At 43.0% G+C, this 19,239-nt stretch overlaps 1 protein-coding gene across 1 annotated transcript; it reads right to left on the bottom strand.

The window, feature by feature from the left end:
- Nucleotides 1–462: 462 nt before the first annotated feature.
- Nucleotides 463–8,778, bottom strand: ube2g1b (ubiquitin-conjugating enzyme E2G 1b (UBC7 homolog, yeast)). The gene is made up of 6 exons (XM_017687601.1): nucleotides 8,616–8,778; nucleotides 7,102–7,204; nucleotides 5,940–6,037; nucleotides 2,933–3,111; nucleotides 2,117–2,235; nucleotides 463–1,434 (listed from the first exon to the last, which is right to left on the bottom strand). Exons 1-5 carry the CDS (start codon nucleotides 8,656–8,658, stop codon nucleotides 2,149–2,151), a joined length of 510 nt encoding a protein of 169 aa, XP_017543090.1. The 5' UTR covers nucleotides 8,659–8,778; the 3' UTR covers nucleotides 463–1,434; nucleotides 2,117–2,148.
- Nucleotides 8,779–19,239: the final 10,461 nt, after the last annotated feature.

Genomic DNA, 19,239 nt, shown 5'->3' with positions numbered 1-19,239 from the left:
ATATAATATATAAGCTCTTCAGAAGAAGAGCCCAGTTACCTGGGTGAACTCATTACGTGAGCCCTGCTCCACCCCCACCCACCTTTCTCTGATAATATGCATGGAAGTTCCCCTGGAAGACCGCAAATGAGACACTGCTGGGTTTACAGTACTGCATTGAAATCATTCCCCGCAATACAGACGTTTTTCAGCAAAGTAAGTTGTAATGTGCAGTTCCTACATGTAGCACCTTCATTATGGTTCCTTATTGCTCTTCATGATTTGTATGTGATCCTATTCAGCCTCAAAACCCTACAGTTGCGAGAGAAAACCACAAATGTTTCTCACAGATGCAAACAGGTTACCCGGAACCATATGCACTTGTGAAGGTTAATTAAACTAACCTTACTTTTGCATGCAGGAAGATGCATGAATCCAGAGCATGAATGAGGTGATGGGGGGGGACACAAGACAAACTTGTAGTTACGTCACACAAACACTGTTTTAATGGGCAATAAAACGAGACAGCTGGGGGGACGAAGAGCAAACTTTTAAGGGGGCGAAAAACAAGTAAGCTACAGAAGGCTAGGGCCAGCCTGAGTGAGGAGTGTGTTTTAGCCCAGGAGTAGACCGGACTGCCAATAGCCTTGACGCTCAACCACATGAAATTCACAAAAGCAAACCGACACAGAAACACAGGGTTCGACTGACACGGCTATGGTACATCGTATTTACATACACAAAAAATACTGTTTTTGAGCTTACATCTGATACAAAAAAATATTCTCTGTCTCATGCAAATATCTAACTTTTTGGTTTGTCCAAAAATGAGGATTCTTGCTCAAAACCAGAATAAACATCCTGACATCAGTGAATTCAATTTCCTTCCATATAGGAAAACAAATTAAGGCAGCAGAGAGCACATTGACTCCTTGGTGAGAGACATTTGTGGTATGTTTTTCCCAGGGAGTAGGGTTCTCTATAATTATGCTGGATGAGTGGGGGGAAAAGGTGGATGAGTGGGGGGGAAAGGTGGGTGAGTGGGTGGATCGGGGGGAGGAAAAAAAAAAAACAAATCAGCATTTTACTGTCAACCTCTGTCACTACAAACGAACAGAAAACTCCAGAATTGCATAAGAGACTCGGTTCAAAGTTGATGGCTCAGAGGCAGGTTTAAAAAAAGTCCAAACCAAATGACATGCATTATAATTCAACATAATCCAGACAATAAATAAATCAATCTGTCTCTCTCTCGCTCTCTCTCTCTCTCTCTCACACATACACACAAGGTGAGGGAAAACAGACAATTTCATAACTCTATTCTCACACATTCAGAGGAAAATCCTGTTCAAAAATGGCTGGGTTTCTGCTTCCATCTTCATATTAGCGGAAAACTGGTGCGATAGTTGATTGTGTAGTGGCAGATGCACATCCCCTGTAGTTTAACCCGGGCGTCTGGGAGAGTCGGGAGGAGAAAAATCTTGATTATGATGGTGATAAAGGAAAAATTAATAGAGATGCACAACAACAACTGAGCCAGGCACATTGATGCACCTGACGTGGGAATGCCCCAATACACAGGTTTTCCGCTCTGACATCCAGTGCTATAATATCGAGGGAATTCTGGGCAAACACATTCAGTTCTCACCTGGATGAAGCCTCTGAGGCCGACTGGACTCAGGCAGTTAGTGCTAGGCTGTAAATTGATTGTTAGAGAGGGGAAGGCCTCTACAGCGCCACCTGCATCTCACTGGTAAGCAGAAATGGGCAGCTTGGCTGCACTGGAAAATCTGCTGTTCAGTCTTAACGTTTCACTCTAAACGGAGAAAATGTGTCTTATCTGGACGCAGGAGCACAAGGTGTGGGTCTGGAGATCAATTAAGTACTACCTGTCAAATTGTTTTAAATGAAAGTGATCTGTGCCTCCCCGACTTTATTCCCCTTCCTATGTTATACTTATTTTGAAATGTGTGTGTTAGGACTAAATGAATTTATTACAGACCAAATTTTTTTGAATGGTATTGTACAGACCAACAAATCAGATTCCATTCTACTCAATTTTGCACTAAAAATCCAAACGTATATTCAAGACCTATCTTGAAATCAGGTAGACATGAGATCCTGCGTGGTAAATTACCTCTTAAGTGAGTGTTGCGGTGAAGGGAGGCTTTAATCAAATGCCATCTCCTGACTTTTCCTCACGCAGCGGGCGACCTTCCTCTTGAATTCACCATTGGGATCCTCTCTCCACTCTTTCTGTACAATAAACACAAACATGCATGTAAATAAAGCAGAGACAACAGAGCCAGAAAAAAATGATGTGAGCATTTATTTTAAGGGTGATTCCAGTCTCAGTCTTGGTTCTGTTTCGGCCTTAACATTGTTTGGACCACAGTTTGGTGGTTTACCTGCTCCAACACACCTGATTACTCTCACTGTTTGGTAAATAAATGTTGTTTAGTGTGTTCTGCCAAAGAAAAACGTTAGAGTGTGTTAGAAAATCTATTTACAGTTACAAATGGTACAACACAATGTTAGTCAACCAACCAGTGAGGCCACCTGTAGCTTCTGAGTACCTGAGTATAATGCAGATTAAGGCTAAAATGATGGGAAATCTGTAAAAATCCTAAAGTTTTCAAAAAGGTACTAAAATGTATGTGCAGGGTGACACTGCCATCAATTTATTAACAAATGTTAAAAGTCAGAAGACACATGCAGCCTCACTGATTGTTTGGATAACATGTGAGATGTTCATCTTGGTATTATAGATGCTTTAGTTCTTGTTTTGAAAAGTAAACTGGTAAATTTCTCCTGAACAGACTATTTTTCTTCCAAACACTCTATACGGCTGTTGAGAAGTAATTATGCTGATTTTTGTAAGAATTGGCAGAATTTCCACTTTGACTTGCATTGTTAAACAGGGCATGCGGCTCAGTTTGATAGCTGGACTTACAGCTGCATCCACGTTGGCCGGTGAATCGCTGTTTGGGTCAGCCAGCATGGAAATGACGCTGATCATGATTGTCTCAACAGTGTGGATCGGCAGCCAGCGCTCTTCAGGTTTCTCGTAACCAAACCTGTCCTCTCCTGGTTCGTGTAAGATGGAGATGCACACATCTCCATTCTTTGCAACTGAGGGCACAAGAGTAAAAAAAAAAGGTGACATACCAACATCAGAGGACCCCAACATTCAGGCCTCTCTGAACACCTTAACTGCTCTGGCCATGGCAGCACTAGCTGTTAGATCCTAATGTCGGCGCATACTCCTGGGTCCATGACTATATCATGACCTATGGGGTTCAGGCCTATGGTACGCATAAGGCCTTAGGGCTTGCGTCATACAGAGGCCTCAGCTTATGCTCGTGCGTTCATATGGTGAGTTGTAACCCATAGTGACAACGACATCCGATCAGCGATGTTCTTACACTATCTGTTCTTTAGGCTCCATGTTCCTGGACGTCATAAACGTTCTTGGGGGCCCTTGTCCACCTAAATCTCTATTTCATCCAGTCCTTTCCCTCTATTGTCTTGTCGCATGATGGTCATGCCATTTGTGTGTATATAAACTCTGCTATTCTGATTAATAAACGGGGAAAAAGACTGAGTGCAGACACTGTCTCTGTGGTCACTTGAGTTTCCCCCCAGCCGGCTGGACTCTTAGAAGGACGGAGGGCTTCTGGCTAAGTTCACAGCTTTGGTATTGAGGTCGAACCCTAGAACCTAAAACACAATCAAACGGTTCTAACAACCTGGTGTCAGAAGTGGGATGCTGTGTTGGTAAGTAAGACTTTTTTCTTCTTCTGTCTTATTACTCACACAGCATCTCATGGTTAATGTCTGAATGTATTACATAACCCTGTAAAGGCATAAGAAGCCTCCGCTGTAAGCGGAGCAGAGTTTCTCTTGACACGGGCAGGCTGGGATTCCGCCCCGTGCAGGAAAGGGTTGTTTTGTGCGCACTGAGAGAAAGGAGAGGATCACTCCTTGTCCAAATTGTCCTGGTTTACTGTTTTTATTTTCCGTTTTCATGCCTGGGTTAAACTGAGTACATGCAGTGTTTGTGAACCTGAAGCCTCCCTCCTTCGAGTCATTCATTGTTCATAATTTTTGTCGTTTTTGTGCCGTGTGTGTTTTCGTTCTTGTCTGCGTTTTGTTTTGTGTGTGTTTATTAACCATTTAACATACTGCCTGTGAGCCATGGGGTCTGGTGTTAGTTATGTTAAACCTAAAGCAGGGGAAACGCCAAAGGATTGGCTTGAACGTTGTAATTTGGGCTCACATTGCGATCCTTATATCGATTGTTTGGCTGGGTGGACTGAGTGTACAGGACTTAGGCAATATCCAAGAACTGGCTCATTTAAGCAAGGGATGCTAGATTTAACTCACTGGTTGATTCATGGAGGTTATGGGAGTCCAAACTGGGATTATGATTATATGGAGAAATCATGGTTGGCTTGGGAAAAAGCAAAGGTGTGAGATAAGTCGCATGGAATAGAACTTAGTAGGACGCCTAAAGCTCTGAAGCCGGGTAGTTCGTCTCCTCCTCCGTTGGTCAAACGAGGGTTAACTAAGCTGGCAGCCTTAGTTAGTAAGTCTGATGTGAACCCTGCTATGGTCTCAGACTCGAATGACATGAAGCAGGAAGTCAGCAAGGGAGGGGCCGGCGGCTGCGCTGCCCCCTCCTCTTCATGCTTGACTCCCTCTCCCTCTTGCGCGGGACAGAGTGTAAACATCTCTGCTCCCTTCGTTCAGGTTGGAGCTAAAATGTGTCAGGTTAAACCACCGAATATGACGGACATTAAACCTATTTGAGATAATTTACCAGATCCTTCTAATGTTCATGCATTTGCAGATGCTTGAAAGGTTTTACCAAGTATGCACAGCTCAGGGGCCCTGATTTTAGAACCATCCTCACGCGTTGCTTGAAACATAAACTTCCAGAGGAAGAGTTGATTCAGGGCATAGCCTCACTTTCTGCTGATAACGATGTGCTCCAAAGCTCAAATGCTGAAGGTGCTCAAGGTAATTACTGGAGCGTTTCAGAAAACGTTGATCGGTTTTACACAGAGCTCAGAAATTTCCTCCTTGGCCTGAATGCCTCTAATCATGATTTAACTGTGGCTACTGCTTGTAAGCAACTCCCAGGGGAATCATGCTCTGCTTTTCTTTCCGCTTTACTAAGGCATGGACTGAACAAGCAGGATTAGGTCAAACCACAGATGCCGAGAAAAACCCGTGTGTGTCCACAATAATGAAGCCTTGACGAAGCTACACACATTGGAGGGCCTGGTTATACAAAGCCAGTTCACGCATCTTGCCTGATCAGACAGCTATAGGATCAGGGGGCGTCCGCAACTCCAGTCCTGGAGGGCCGGAGTCCAGCACAGGTTGGAGGTTTACCTGCTCCAACACACCTGATTACTCTCATCTGTTAATTGACTAGTTAAGGAGGTGTGTTTGAGTAGGGAAACCTCCAACCTGTGCTGGACACCGTCTCTCCTGGACTGGATCTGTGCACCCCTGATGTCAACACCGTAGTACGTTTCAAAATATCCCGTCCGATCCCCAGTCCACATAAAAAATGAAGCCGCAAAAATGGCCCACTTTGTGTTTTTGTGATGTCAAGAAAACCACTATTACTATTTATTTGGCACAATCCCACACACATATCAGAAATGAGCCTCATCAGAAAAATAAAGGGTGAGATTTAGCAGATAAGCCCTTCACCGGCAGTTAATATTCCATCTATAAATTACTTAATCGCACATATACATATAAATGCCTGAGTGTATATAAAATCAGCCAGATGTGTCTGTGGCCCATTTAAACCAGTGATCCCAACTTGCTTATTCACAATAACAGTCCTTTTACATTGGGTGCAGCTGGAAATCAGAACTCCTGCAGACATGAATCTGAAGCTAAATAAATAGACAGTTCTGCATGAAGCCATTTGCACTTACCATTGGGGTGCCAAATTTCAGTAATAAACTTCATCTTCGGGGGTCGAAGAGGGTAGTCATGAGGAAAGGTGAGGTTTGCTTTGAAAAATCCACCCTCACTATGAAAGAAAGCACAAGATCCAGTTATTATTAAAACGCCTTAATTAGAACAACTATTTGTGCAGTGATCATAAAATTATGTAACTGTAAAAGTAAAAATTATCAAATTAAATGAATGTTTTCTTCCCACCATCCTCACCTTAAAATATATATATATATATATTCCACTAATTATTCAAAATTTCTGCATAGGTCAATCACCAAAATGCAAGTGTCATTCAAAGTGGCTTGACATGAAATGGTGGGTGAGGGTAATCGACGGACGTCCAGGCAATTGTATTCTGTTTACTAGTAAATAAATGTGGCACAAAGACGTAAACACAGCCTTTTGCTCTCGTTGTGCTGTCCAATATGCGCAAGAGAGATAAAGGTTTCAGACAAGCCTCAAGGAGTGAAGGCTGAATAAACAAATGTACTTTCGTGCGCACATTTTAATATATTCTCATTTTTAAGCCTCTATATAAGTAAGTGATGCTTTTTAAATCCCACAACTGGGGAAATTCCACCTCCGCATTTAACCCATCTATGAAGTGAAACACCACATACATACTAGTGAATATACACACACTAGGGGGCAGTGAGCACACTTGCCCGGAGCGGTGGGCAGCCCTATCCACGGTACCCGGAGCAGATGGGGGTTAGGTGTCTTGCTCAAGGACACCCCAGGCATGGACTGTCGGCACTGAGGATTGAACCGGCAACCTTCCAGTCACAGGCCCTGTTCCCTAACCTCCAGCCCACGACTGCCCCACATTGTGAACATCAGTTCTTGGCTCGAATAAAGTTGTGAGAAATGTGAGCGTTTGTTGTCCGTGATCATGACGATAACTGGCATTGTTTTTTTTTTTTTTACGCCCTGTAGATCAGCTTCAGTTTTCCCATTGCTTACAATCGCCGGAATCCGGGTTTTGCAGTTACCCTGAAATGGTTTACTGTAGAGAAACGTAATGACTGATGTCTTTACGGTGGTGGTGATGGGAACCAGGGGTCACCACAAATACAGCACATATAGACATTTATTACAAAAGACAAAAAAGTGTTAACCTTTGGCCAGGTTACTTACAAAAGTGTGTCAGCTGGCCCTATAACAACGACTTCCCACTGATAGATGTCGTCATCATCAATCAGACCAGCAGAAAAGCCCTCAACTGGGTTTTTGTTGAGCTCTGTGACAAAAAAAAAAGTTTATGTTTATACTAGGAACAAAAAGGAAGTTGCCCCAAGATCAAAACTCAAGTACAACCCATCAAGACTCTCATAAGACCAACTGCACAACGGGCTCGGCACTCCTGGCTCCTGCGTTTCAGAACGAGTAAACTAACAACTAACTAACTAATAATAATAAAAATAATAATCTTTATTTACAGAGCACTTTTTACACCAGTCACAGCTCAAAGTGCTTTACAGACAGATGATAAAGAAACTACAAGCAGTAATTTGAAGTGACTAAAGGCAGACAGATCAAACTGAAAAGCATACACTTTAAAAAAAAGATCTGAGTTCATTAATACAGACAATGGTTATAAATAAAACCGTGAACACTCAAAAAAAATTTGCAGGCTTGAAGAATCCCTCTCATCGTGAAACGGTTCTTCTTGACACCATAACAAAAGCAGAACACGTGTGGATGCTATAAAACCCCTTTAAAACGCCTCCATATACAACATCCTCCAATCTGAAGAACCACTTAAGCACATAAATGGTTCTTTCAGTGTTCAAGATTGTATACAGAACCACTGTGTTTACTAAAGAACTCCTGGGGGGAAAAGCGTTTTTAATGGTGTACCATCAACATCGCCTACCACCGTTTATCAGTACAGCGTGTGTTTTCAGGAAACCAGGCCTGGACGCAACACGTGTGCTTGAACCCAATGGCGTCTACAGCTGATGAAGGCGAAGTCGGCTTCCTATTCGCCAGCTTCTCGCTCGAACCTTCCCGTGCCGTGCCACCTTAAATGGCGCAGCAGAATGGAACATTTAAGGTGGAACGGGAATCCTGACCAAGAAGCTGGCGAATATAGCAGCTCCCTTTAGCTTCGCTGATCCAAAGCAGGTCGAACTGCTCTGGTAGGTTAGTTAAGCGACATTTAACGTTACCAGGTCCGAACAAACTCCCCCTACCGAGCCCACAGGAATAAATCCTCGTCAACTCGGTAGCGGCGATTCATCACACACCTTTCAAAGCCGCGATCAGCGTCAGATCGTGTATACACACGCGTAAATAAAGCGATATTTCCAACGTCAACAAACCCCCGCGCAGCTACCGCTAACCTAGCTCGCCGACAGCCTGCTGACCCATTTAACGGTTAACGTTAGCCGTCTAGCCAAGTTACTCACCTCGCAACCTAAACCGCCTACCTAACGCACTCTCTGTGGACAGTTCTGCTCGGGTTAGTCTACCAAGACCAGTCCCAGCTAAAAACTACCCGCGAACAGTGACTTTCTCCGACATATGAACGTTAATAAGCGCCTTCACGCCAGCTTGTCTGCCAGTTCCGGCTAAGCTAACGTTAGTTGCTACCCTAGCTTGAAAGGCAGCCCAAACAAGTACAGCGAACAGGTAAATAACCATATTACCCGCGAGTTGTTTTCTAAGAAGAAGCGAAGACTGCTCTGTCATGTTATTTCGCCAGTTACAGCGGATAATAATCTCTAAAAAAGACTCAAGAAGCTCAGATGTCACGGCTCAGAGCGGTTAATCTCCGTGCTACTCTCTTTAGCCGCTCCTCTGGCTGTGAGTGCCGCCGTGCGCGCATGCGCAGTGTCCGTACTGAAGTTTTGATGCAGCCCTAACTTTGATTAAATAATTCGCTGAAAGTCTGAAATACAGGACACGTGCGGACTCTATAAAGCATTGCTGTCGTTAGAGACGTTCCCAAAGTGATGTAATGAAGTGCGTTGTTTTATTGTATTTTGTTATATATATATAATATATATAATATATACTCACCGGCCACTTTATTAGGTACAATAAAGGTACAACCTGTTCAGTTGCTTGTTCAGCCAATCAAACGGCTGCAACTCAGTGCATTTAGGCGTGTAGAGGTGGTCAAGACAACTTGCTGAAGTGCAGGCCGAGCATCAGAACGGGGAAGAAAGGGGATTTAAGGGGCTTTGAACGTGGCGTGGTTGTTGGTGCCAGACGGGCTGGTCTGAGTATTTCAGAAACTGCTGATCTACTGGGATTTTCACGCTCAACCATCTCTAGGGTTTACAGAGAACGGTCCGAAAAAGAGGAAATATCCAGTGAGCGGTCAGTTGTGTGGATGAAAATGCCTTGTTGATGTGAGGGGTCAGAGGAGAATGGGCAGACTGGTTCCAGATGATAGAAAGGCAGCAGGAACTCAAATAACCAACCAGAATCTCTGAGGAACGTTTCCAACACCTTGTTGAAAGTCTGACACGAAGAATTAAAGCAGTTCTGAAGGCAAAAGGGGGTTCAGCCTTTTACTAGCAAGGGGTACCTAATAAAGTGGCTGGTGAGTCTTATATATATATATATATATATATATATATATATATATATAAAAAAATATATATATATATATGTATGTATATATATAAATAATCACACACACACACACACACACAACCCCAATTCCAGTGAAGTTGGGACGTTGTGTAAAACATAAATAAAAACAGAATACGATGATTTGCAAATCCGTTTCAATCTATATTCAGTTCAATACACTAGACAAGATATTTAATGTTCAAACAGATAAACTTTATTGTTTTTTGCAAATATTCACTCATTTTGAATTTGATGCCTGCAACACGTTCCAAAGAAGTTGGGACAGGGGCGTGTTTACCACTGTGTGACATCACCTTTCCCTTTAACAAGTTGGGACTTGTTTAACAATAAGCGTTTGGGAACTGAGGACACTGATTGTTGAAGCTTTGTAGGTGGAATTCTTTCCCGTTCCTGCTTGATGTACAGCTTCAGCTGCTCAGCAGTCCGGGGGCTCCGCTGTCGTATTTTGCGCTTCATAATGTGCCACACATTTTCAATGGGAGACAGTACTGTATTGTATTTATATGGAGTGTGTGTAATATTTTCAAAATATTTATTCAAAATTTCATTCTTTTTATCATTTTTTTTTAATTCATTTTATTTTTTTTCCAAAAGTGTTGTCACCACTCATCATAGGTTTTAATGCACAACTGCAAGGCACCAGTGTAAAATTTTAATGCAAAATTAAAAATAAAATGTACAATTATTTAATATTGGAAAAAAATAGAAAACGAGATGTGGCCTGGGCAAAAGTTATGGTAAATGTTACATGTTATGATTTTTGGAAATGTGTTGAAAAATGACATATTCTACCCTGTAGAGGATGCTCTCGTTTATTTTCACTCAGAAAATCAACGAAACGTATAATTTGACCAGGGAAATTCAAACTTCTGGCAAGGACTGTAATTTCATCTTTGTGGTCTCATAGGACTCCCGATTAATAACAGACCAATGAGAGAAACTATCACAGTTATGTGTAGTCAGAAACAGGCCGTGTTGGATGATGTAACCAAACAAATGCCCTCACTCTAATGCCAAGCAGAAGTCAAGAGGGTCAAAATATGATTTGCCACATTCGAGCTAACATTGCTGCGCACTGAATTGGCAGAAGTAGACTGGAAACCTCAACAAAGCCCCCAAACCAACCAGCAAGCTTTGTCAAACGTGCTAGTTAAGTTGCTTTGGCAGTAGCAAGTTGACGTTGTTGGTATATAATAGTGCTGAAGTTTAATAGGTGCTCTCATGCACCGTCATTTCAGTCCACAAGAGGGGTAGCCTGCTATTAGCACGGATGTAGTACCATTTGCATTGGACAGCCCTGATGAAAAAGGACCATTAGAAACCATTATGATTAAAACAGTGGTTTTGCTTACTAATTGGAATCGGCTTCCAATAGAGACAACTAGTTACCTGTAGAACACCTTTAGGTTGCATTAGGAGACCATCAGCTGCATTTACGATAGACATTGGTCACCTTTCACATGTACTTAAGTATAAAGTAAAAGTACTAAAAGAGTAATTCTGGCTCTGATCTGGTCCTGTTATCATTTTTATAACCAGACTGGCTTCATGAACTCATTTCAGGTGAAAGTCCTCCAGCGTCTCTCTTGGTAAACCAGTCTTTTAATAGAACGTCATTAATTAGTGACGCTGACGTCTATTAAAATGATCAGAAGCACAAAACACTGAAGGTAAACAGTTTCCATCAGGGAGAACCGAGTGGCTCTGAAATCACTTTTTACACACAAGCAAAGTTTCAGTTTCAGATTTATTTACAACTTAGTTCCAAGTTTAAGTTGAATAAAAACTGGCTTTAAACTCAGGATCACAGATGAGCTCCTTTACTATGTTGATCTGTAGGCGTCTGTTCATAAACATAAACCAGCCCAAACTCATTTACTATAAAATGAAATGGTGTTTGTAGAAATTCAGAAAAAAGTCTCGACTGCATATGTGGACATATTTCTATATTGTGCTCTATTTACACAAAGTTAGGTTAGTTCATCATTTATGCTGGGCGCCCACGAGGAGTCCTCAATGAATGGGAGTAAATCAAAAAGTTAAAATATGTTCTGGGCGAGTGATTAGAAACTTTAACTGTAGAAAGTAGAAGGATGTATTTCACTAAAAAAGCAAAGAAATCTCACCGATATGTTTCCTTTACTCTACAGCAAATGGGGTTTGGGCAGCAGGAGGCGGGCTTTACTGCTACTGAGTGCTGATTGATTGATGAGCAGAGCAGCTCATTGGCTGTCCGCGCTCACTGACGTCATGAACATTCATTTGAACTCCTATAGCTCGAGTTTAAAAGCTCTTAAAATATAACAGCGGTGTTAAAGTGTTTTATGCTGCTCTGTGTTCAGGAAATGGATGAATTCTTTTCCATTAAAAATGTTTAAGCTTTTATAAACTGTGATTTTGCTCAAAAGCTCCATATCAACCCATTCATTTTTGACTCACTCGGGAGCGCCCCCTAGTGTTCGAGACACCCGGAAGATGTTGCAGAGTGGGAATTCTCATCTCTACAGGTTCTCTGGCATTGACCATCCTTAGTGAGACTGGGATGTGAGAGTAATGAAAAGCCACTAGATGGTGCACAACTTACACGCTGGGTTCCAGGCCTGCTTGAGCCCGCAACATGTCAAGGTTCACCCTGAGTGTGCTAGGTGGCAACCTCAGTTGGAGACTTTTGCGATATGCAGTAATGCAAATTCAAGTCGCTTCATTGTGTGTAAGTGTGCTGCTGGGGAGGTACTTCACTCAAAGGTGAGCAGCAGCGCTCTTGAACATGTCCGCATAAGCCTGCACGTTGGCTCTATCCTATTTTCTATCTTGAGAGCTTTATTATCTGCATGACATGCCAGATTCTTACATTTGCTTTTTTACAGGCCCATATAAGGCAAACACGTGGCTCCATGCCCAGAGGCTGATACCAAACATAGCCTTAATATGGGAAAGGGTTGGTAGCGGTCAAATTCCTCATCCTCGAAGCCCAAACATTAGCATGGTTTTCCTGGATGAAGCAGCAAGGCTCAGGTGACAAAGCCAGGGTTTGGTGGGTCTGATTTTGGTGGTTTTTATGTTTTTTTCTTTTTAAAACCAGATAATGTCACTTTGGGAATGATGAGGCAGCACCATAAGCCAAGACCCTAAAAGCTTTGAATATGCAGTTATTTACGGAGAGACAGTGCACAGTGGCAGGAAGCATTAGAAGACCTCTCAATAATGTAAACAGACCTTTAAACCTGTAAGATTTTTCAGTGTAGGCAGACCAGGACAGACGGGACAACATAGTTATGACAAATTAGTTTTATTTTGCTTTTACAGGCAACGCATTAAAGGGCCCATGTCATGGAAAACTCCTCGCTATTTTTGAAATGAAAGCGTTCGATGTAGTATGTAAACATTTGTTAACATTTCACAACATTGTAGTCCATGCAGTGGATATGTAGTGTAGGTTGGAAAACCAGCCTGTTTTGAATTCACTGTTTTTGTGAGGTCACAGAAGACAACTAGTTTTACATATAGCCACTTATTCAGCTTACGGCAGTTACGTAGTTCGACTACGGAAGTTAACATCTTAGCCCTTTTGAAAGAGGTACACTACAAGGCAGCCAATTAGAACAGAGCTCATTTACATATCACTCTTAAAGGCACAGTAACGAAAACAACCTGTTTAATTACAAAAGATGATATATGGACTATATAATATATATACACACACAGTATCTCACAAAAGAGAGCACACCCCTCACATTTCTGCAAATATTTTATCTTTTCATGGGACGACACTGTAGAAATGAAACTTGGGTATAACTTAAAGTGGTCAGTGTGCAGCTTGTATAGCAGTGCAGATTTACTGGCCTCTGAAAAGAACAACACACAGACATTAACGTCTAAATAGCTGGCAGCACAACTGAGTCCACCTCACAGTGAACTTGTCCAAATTGTGCTCAAAGGGTCAATATTTTGGATGTTAGACGCCTTGCACTTCTCCTCCTTCCGCTTGAGGAAGCCCCACAGGTGCTCCATTGGTTTTAGGTGTGGAGACATACTTGACCAGTCCATCACCTTTAACTTCAGAAAGGCGGTTGTTATCTTGGAGGTCTGTTTGGGGTCGTTATCGTGTTGGGAAACTGCCACGCGGTGCAGTTTCCTAAGGGTGGAGAACATGCTCTGCTTCAGAACGTCACAGCACATGTTGGAATTCATGTTTCCCTCATTGAACTGCAGCTCCTCAGTGCCGACAGCACTCATGCAGCTCCAGACCGTGATGCTACCACCACCATGCTTGACCGTAGGCAAGAAACAGTTGTCTTGGTACTTCTCACCAGGGTGCCGCCACACATGCTGGACACTATCTGAGCCAAACAAGTTTATTTTGGTCTCATCAGACCACAGGACATGGTTCCAGTAATCCATGTTCTTGGACTGCTCGTCTTCAGCAAACTGTTTCTGGGCTTTCTTGTGTATCAGCTTCAGAAGAGGCTTCCTTCTGGGACGACGGCCATGCAGACCGAGTTGATGCATTGTGCGGTGTATGGTCTGAGCACTGTCAGGCTGACCTCCCACTTCTTCAACCTCTGCAGCAATGCTGGCAGACACATGGACTCAACTTCTTTGGTCTACCCTGGTGAGGCCTGTTCAGAGTGGAACCTGTCCTGGAAAACCGCTGTATGACCTTAGCCACCGTGCTATAGCTCAGTTTCAGGATGTTAGCAGTCTTCTTATAACCTAGGCGTCTTTGTGGAGAGCAACAATTCCACTTCTCACATCCTCAGAGATTCTTTGCCATGAGGTGCCATGTTGAATATCCAGTGGCCAGTGTGAGTGAATTGTACCCAAAACACCAAATTTAACAGCCCTGCTCCCCATTCACACCTGGAACCCTGTAACTCTAACGAGTCACATGACACCAGGGAGGGACGACGACACAACTGGGCACAATTTGGACACGTTCACGTTCACATGAGGTGGACTCACTTGTGTTGCCAGTTATTTAGACATTAATGGTTGTGTGTTGAGTTCTTTTCAGAGTTATCATAAGACATAAGATTGTATCTCCATTTATGACATTTTTCAGTTTTTTGACGCAATTTGAAAATACCTGTTACCCTTTATATTGTGTGTAATTTCATGAAGAATGGACTAAAAGAAATGACGCAAAATGACTTGGAAAAACATCTAGTTCCATTGACTTACATTAAAAGTAAAGCATGTTATTTCCTATATATATCCTATGAAACCCATCAAGAAAAAGTGTAATCCCATTACATGTTTACAATGCTTTGCACAAATGGTTGGCCATTTAGGTCTTGTGTTAATGAATGCTTCACCATACTGAACCGCTGACTGGGGTTTTTCGCTCTGGTTGCAATTAATGTGTCAGTCACAGCGTCAGTGATAAATGGCCTATAAATGGTTCAATTGACCTTTGGGCGAGAGAGGTATATGCATATAACTGGGGGGCTTCTTATCCTTTGCTTTGTTCAGTTAAAAGCACGACCACCCAGGTCTCTTTTTGACAAAGAAAACCTCTGTGCAGGTAATACATGTAAGGTAAGTGAAGCAGTTTACACTGAGGTAAAAGTTATTGTACCTTATTTTGTAAAAATAGAAAGGAATGTACAGACGCAGGAGCTGCAGTTGCAGTTCTTAGCAGGTACAGTGGGTGAGTGGCAGTGCAGTAAGTATGCACTTAAAAGAATTCTCCAGCTTTTTTGATCTAATCTGCTGTCAACCCTTAAAGATGGTACTAACCTGTGACTGGGGTGGGACCCTCAAGGCTCCATCTCAGAACCTTTAGTCAGGGAACATAACTGAACCATAATCCACTGAAATGATCTGTTCTAAGCTGGACTGACTCCACACGCCCCGCCTCGCCTCCAGGCTTTTACTCTACTGATCTGTTTTAAAACATTCGGTTATGAAAAGGAACAAATACCAACTTTTCACCTGGAAAAAATTATTTAGGGTCCACAACTGGACCTCGAAACCACTGCTGCACCTTTGAAGGAACATTTTCATTGTACCTTGATGAAAATGTACTTCTACAGCACCTTTATGTCTAACAGTGTAGCTGAAATATGGCCAATTATTACAAATATTTCAACACATTTCTCTGTGTTTAGTAAAAGAAGAGGTTTTTTTTATTTTTTACTCAAAGCACTTACAATGGAAGCAGCTGAAGCACCTTCCTATTGGCTTCCACTGTCAGTTTTAAAACAGCACATTTTCTGTTTATTTTTAAGTACATGACATCGCGAGTGCTCGCGAAAGGCGCTACCTACCCCATGATTAAAGCTGCACTGAGTCAGGAGAAAAACCACGCTGCTGTGAGTCGCCCCCCCCCATAAACCCTGAAATAATCATTTAAAAGTCAGGGGTGTTGGTACGACCATGTCATACACCTTTACATGTTAACATCACACACAGCCTCACAAGGAGGTCTGGCTCAATGTTTTGGCTTCAAATGCATAATTAACACTATACTGATGAAGATCAGGCGTAACTCTATGACCACCTCATTATTTCTACACTCATTGTCCATCTTATCAGCTCCACTTACTGTATAGCTGCACTTTGTAGTTCTACAGTTACAGACTGTAGTCCATCTGATACTCTGTTAGCCCCCTTTTACCCTGTTCTTCAGTGGTCAGGACCCCCATGCACCCTCACAGAGCAGGTGCTATGTGCTGCTGGAGTTTTTAAACACCTCACTGTCACTGCTGGACTGAGAATAGTCCACCATGCCCACCAACACCACGTCAGTGTTACTGCAGTGCTCAGAATGATCCACCTGCTCTGTGAGGGTCCATGGGGGTCCTGAACACTGAAGAACAGGGTAACAGAATATCAGAGAAACAGATGGACTACAGTCTGTAACTGTAGAACTACAGAGTGCAGCTATACAGAAAGTGGAGCTGATAAAGTGGACAATGAGCGTAGAAATAAGGAGGTGGTCTTAATTTTATGCTTGATCGTGTATGACAACAGTAGATACTTCACTCACATCCACAGAAGATGTGTCCTTCAACGAGATTTGACTGAGTTCTCTATGAATTCTGTTACAAAGCGTTCACTAGGGGACAGAAGCGCACCTGATGGCATAAAATATTCTTCTGCTAGTCACATGCAATGCAGTGGCGGCGCTTTACACCACTGCATTGCAGGCTTTGCATTGCGCTTGGTGATGTAAGGCTTGGATGCAGCTGCTCGACCATGGAAACCCATTCCATGAAGCTCTCTACGCTGTTCTTGAGCTGATCTGAAGGCCACATGAAGTTTGGAGGTCTGTAGTGATTGACTCTGCAGAAAGTTGGTGACCTCTGCGCACTATGCCCCTCAGCATCCGCTGACCCCGCTCTGTCATTTTACATGGATAACAACTTCGTGGCTGAGTTATCAGCCCTGCACTGGTTACCAGTTAAATTGGGCATTGATTTATAAAATTCTATTACTGACCTATAAAGCTCTAAATGGACTCGCCCCTCAGTACCTGAGTGAACTTCTCTCCTACTATGAACCATCACGCCTACTTAGATCACAAGGTGCTGCTCACTATTGGTACCTAGAACTAATAAAGCTCCATCAGGGGGCGGAGCTTCTCATACAAAGCCCCCCAGCTCTGGAATAATCTTCCTGTTAAAGTTCGGGAATCAGACTCAGCCTCAGTCTTTAAGTCTAGGCTAAAAACTTACTTGTATAGTCAAGCCTTTGGTGATTGGTCTCCCTGTCAGATCTGGACCTGCTGGAGTCTCTGCTGCTCTGTTTTACTGTAATCTGTGGTCAGCCACTCTTTACAGAACTGACTCTGTGTGTTTTCCTTTCTTTGCCGAGCTGATCAGCTGCCCATCCTGAGCGTCTGATGCTGCTGCCTCTTCTGCCTTGATCGGGTGCCACTGCTCGCCAGCCTTCTGGACCGGTTTGATCACCATTGAGCTTCATGGTGTACAACGCTGTGCAGTCCTCACCCTCAGATGCTGCTCCTACCGCTGCATAATCATAAACTAATCAAATTTTCAAACAAATCATTTTCTCCCTTGAAAACAAAAGGTGCCAAGTTCTTCAACAAATCTATATATATATCCATCCATTTTCTAAGCCGCTTCTCCGTCAGGGTCGCAGGGGGGAGCTGGAGCCTATCCCAGCAGTCCTCGGGCGGAAGGCAGGATACACCCTGGACAGGTCGCCAGTCCATCGCAGGGCAGACAGACAGACACAGACAGTCATTCACACCTAGGGGCAATTTAGCATGTCCAATTGGCCTGACTGCATGTCTTTGGACTGTGGGAGGAAACCGGAGAACCCGGAGGAAACCCACACAGAACATGCAGACTCCACACAGAGAGGACCCCGGTCACCCGGCCGGGGAATCGAACCCAGGCCCTCCTCACTGTGAGGCGAAAGCGCTACCCACCACGCCACGCCATATATATAATGTATATAAGAAAATAAAAGTTGAAATTGTCATCTATCATCTCATAGTGGAGACTGTATTTTCCAGGCTTATTCCATATTAAATGTTAGGGAACATATCCAAACACGTTATAAACACACAATCTCTGGTTTATCCTCAGATAAAATGCGAGCAGTTGCTTATAACTTAGGACGGAGACCCTGAACAGCTGTTAGAACGCTCTGCTAAAAATGATACGATCCCAAACTGAGCTTTCGGGCTTTTGTGTATTAGTGGTGGATCAAGTATTTATCCAAGGTTAGCTTCGTCAGAGTTGTGGAAAAAGATAACACCTTAATCCTCCCCACTGGGAAAAAAGAAACTTAATTGCCTTTTTTGGATATTTTTGCGGTGCCTCGTCAACTTTCCTGATATCAGCACAACCAGCGCGGTCCAGAGCCAATGTACTGCACACTTGCCAAGGTATTAATCGAATGTTTTCATTGCATGTTAATATCTTAGATGCACACAGATAAAGCCCGATGTAGCCTTAGAAAACCAAGTGTGGAAGGTAGCTGTGTGTATCTCCATGACAACCCTGAAACTGGCAAAACTAATTTAGCTGCCTCATATTCTTCTATCTGTGTTTGTAGTTTGCCAGAACGGCTGCAGACTTGTGCTCTACAGCGGTCTTGTGGTTTGTTCCTGCAGTCTTCCTTTTCATCAGTGACACCGTGCGCACTGATAGTGGGTGTCTTATCACAGAGCCCAAATATAACCAGTTTCTTCAGCTCGTTCCCAACTGACCATAAGAAGCAGAGAGCACTCCTCTGCATGTCCCCGCTGTGGGCGAGATAGTAGTTACCGGTATGGGGTTGCTGTTAATACTGTTATTTCAATGCAGTCCTCCAAAGAGATATAAGAACATATTTACACGTTTTCCTAGGTTGTATTTTAATGACAGTGGCCAGAATAGAGTATATCACTCACTCTTAAACTATGTATTCCTCAGGTAAATGTATTTGGATTATGTTGTAAACAGAGATTGATTTTATTTGATTTTCAGTGATCAGTTACAAACCTTCTTTACACTTAAAGGGGAATTCCACTTATTTTTAAGATTAAGATTAAATGACCCTTATTAGTCCCACAATGGGGAAATTTCACCTCTGCCTTTAACCCATCCGTGCAGTGAAACACCACACACACTCACTAGGGTGCAGTGAGCACGCTTGCCCGGAGCGGTGGGCAGCCCTATCCGCAGCACCCGGGGAGCAGCTGGGGGTTAGGAG

Source organism: Pygocentrus nattereri, chromosome 16, assembly GCF_015220715.1.
Source record: "Pygocentrus nattereri isolate fPygNat1 chromosome 16, fPygNat1.pri, whole genome shotgun sequence".
Lineage (NCBI taxonomy): Eukaryota > Metazoa > Chordata > Actinopteri > Characiformes > Serrasalmidae > Pygocentrus > Pygocentrus nattereri.
This window is presented reverse-complemented; position numbering and strand designations above follow the sequence as displayed.

What these genes read in the sequence shown, in the direction of transcription:
- ube2g1b (XM_017687601.1), bottom strand. Translation starts at nt 8,658, where the DNA reads ATGACAGAGCAGTCTTCGCTTCTTCTTAGAAAACAACTCGCGG. An exon ending in TCTTAGAAAACAACTCGCGG is followed by an intron (nt 7,205 to 8,615) that starts GTAATATGGTTA and finishes TTTTTGTCACAG; the next exon opens with AGCTCAACAAAAACCCAGTT. An exon ending in TGAAATTTGGCACCCCAATG is followed by an intron (nt 3,112 to 5,939) that starts GTAAGTGCAAAT and finishes TTGTGCCCTCAG; the next exon opens with TTGCAAAGAATGGAGATGTG.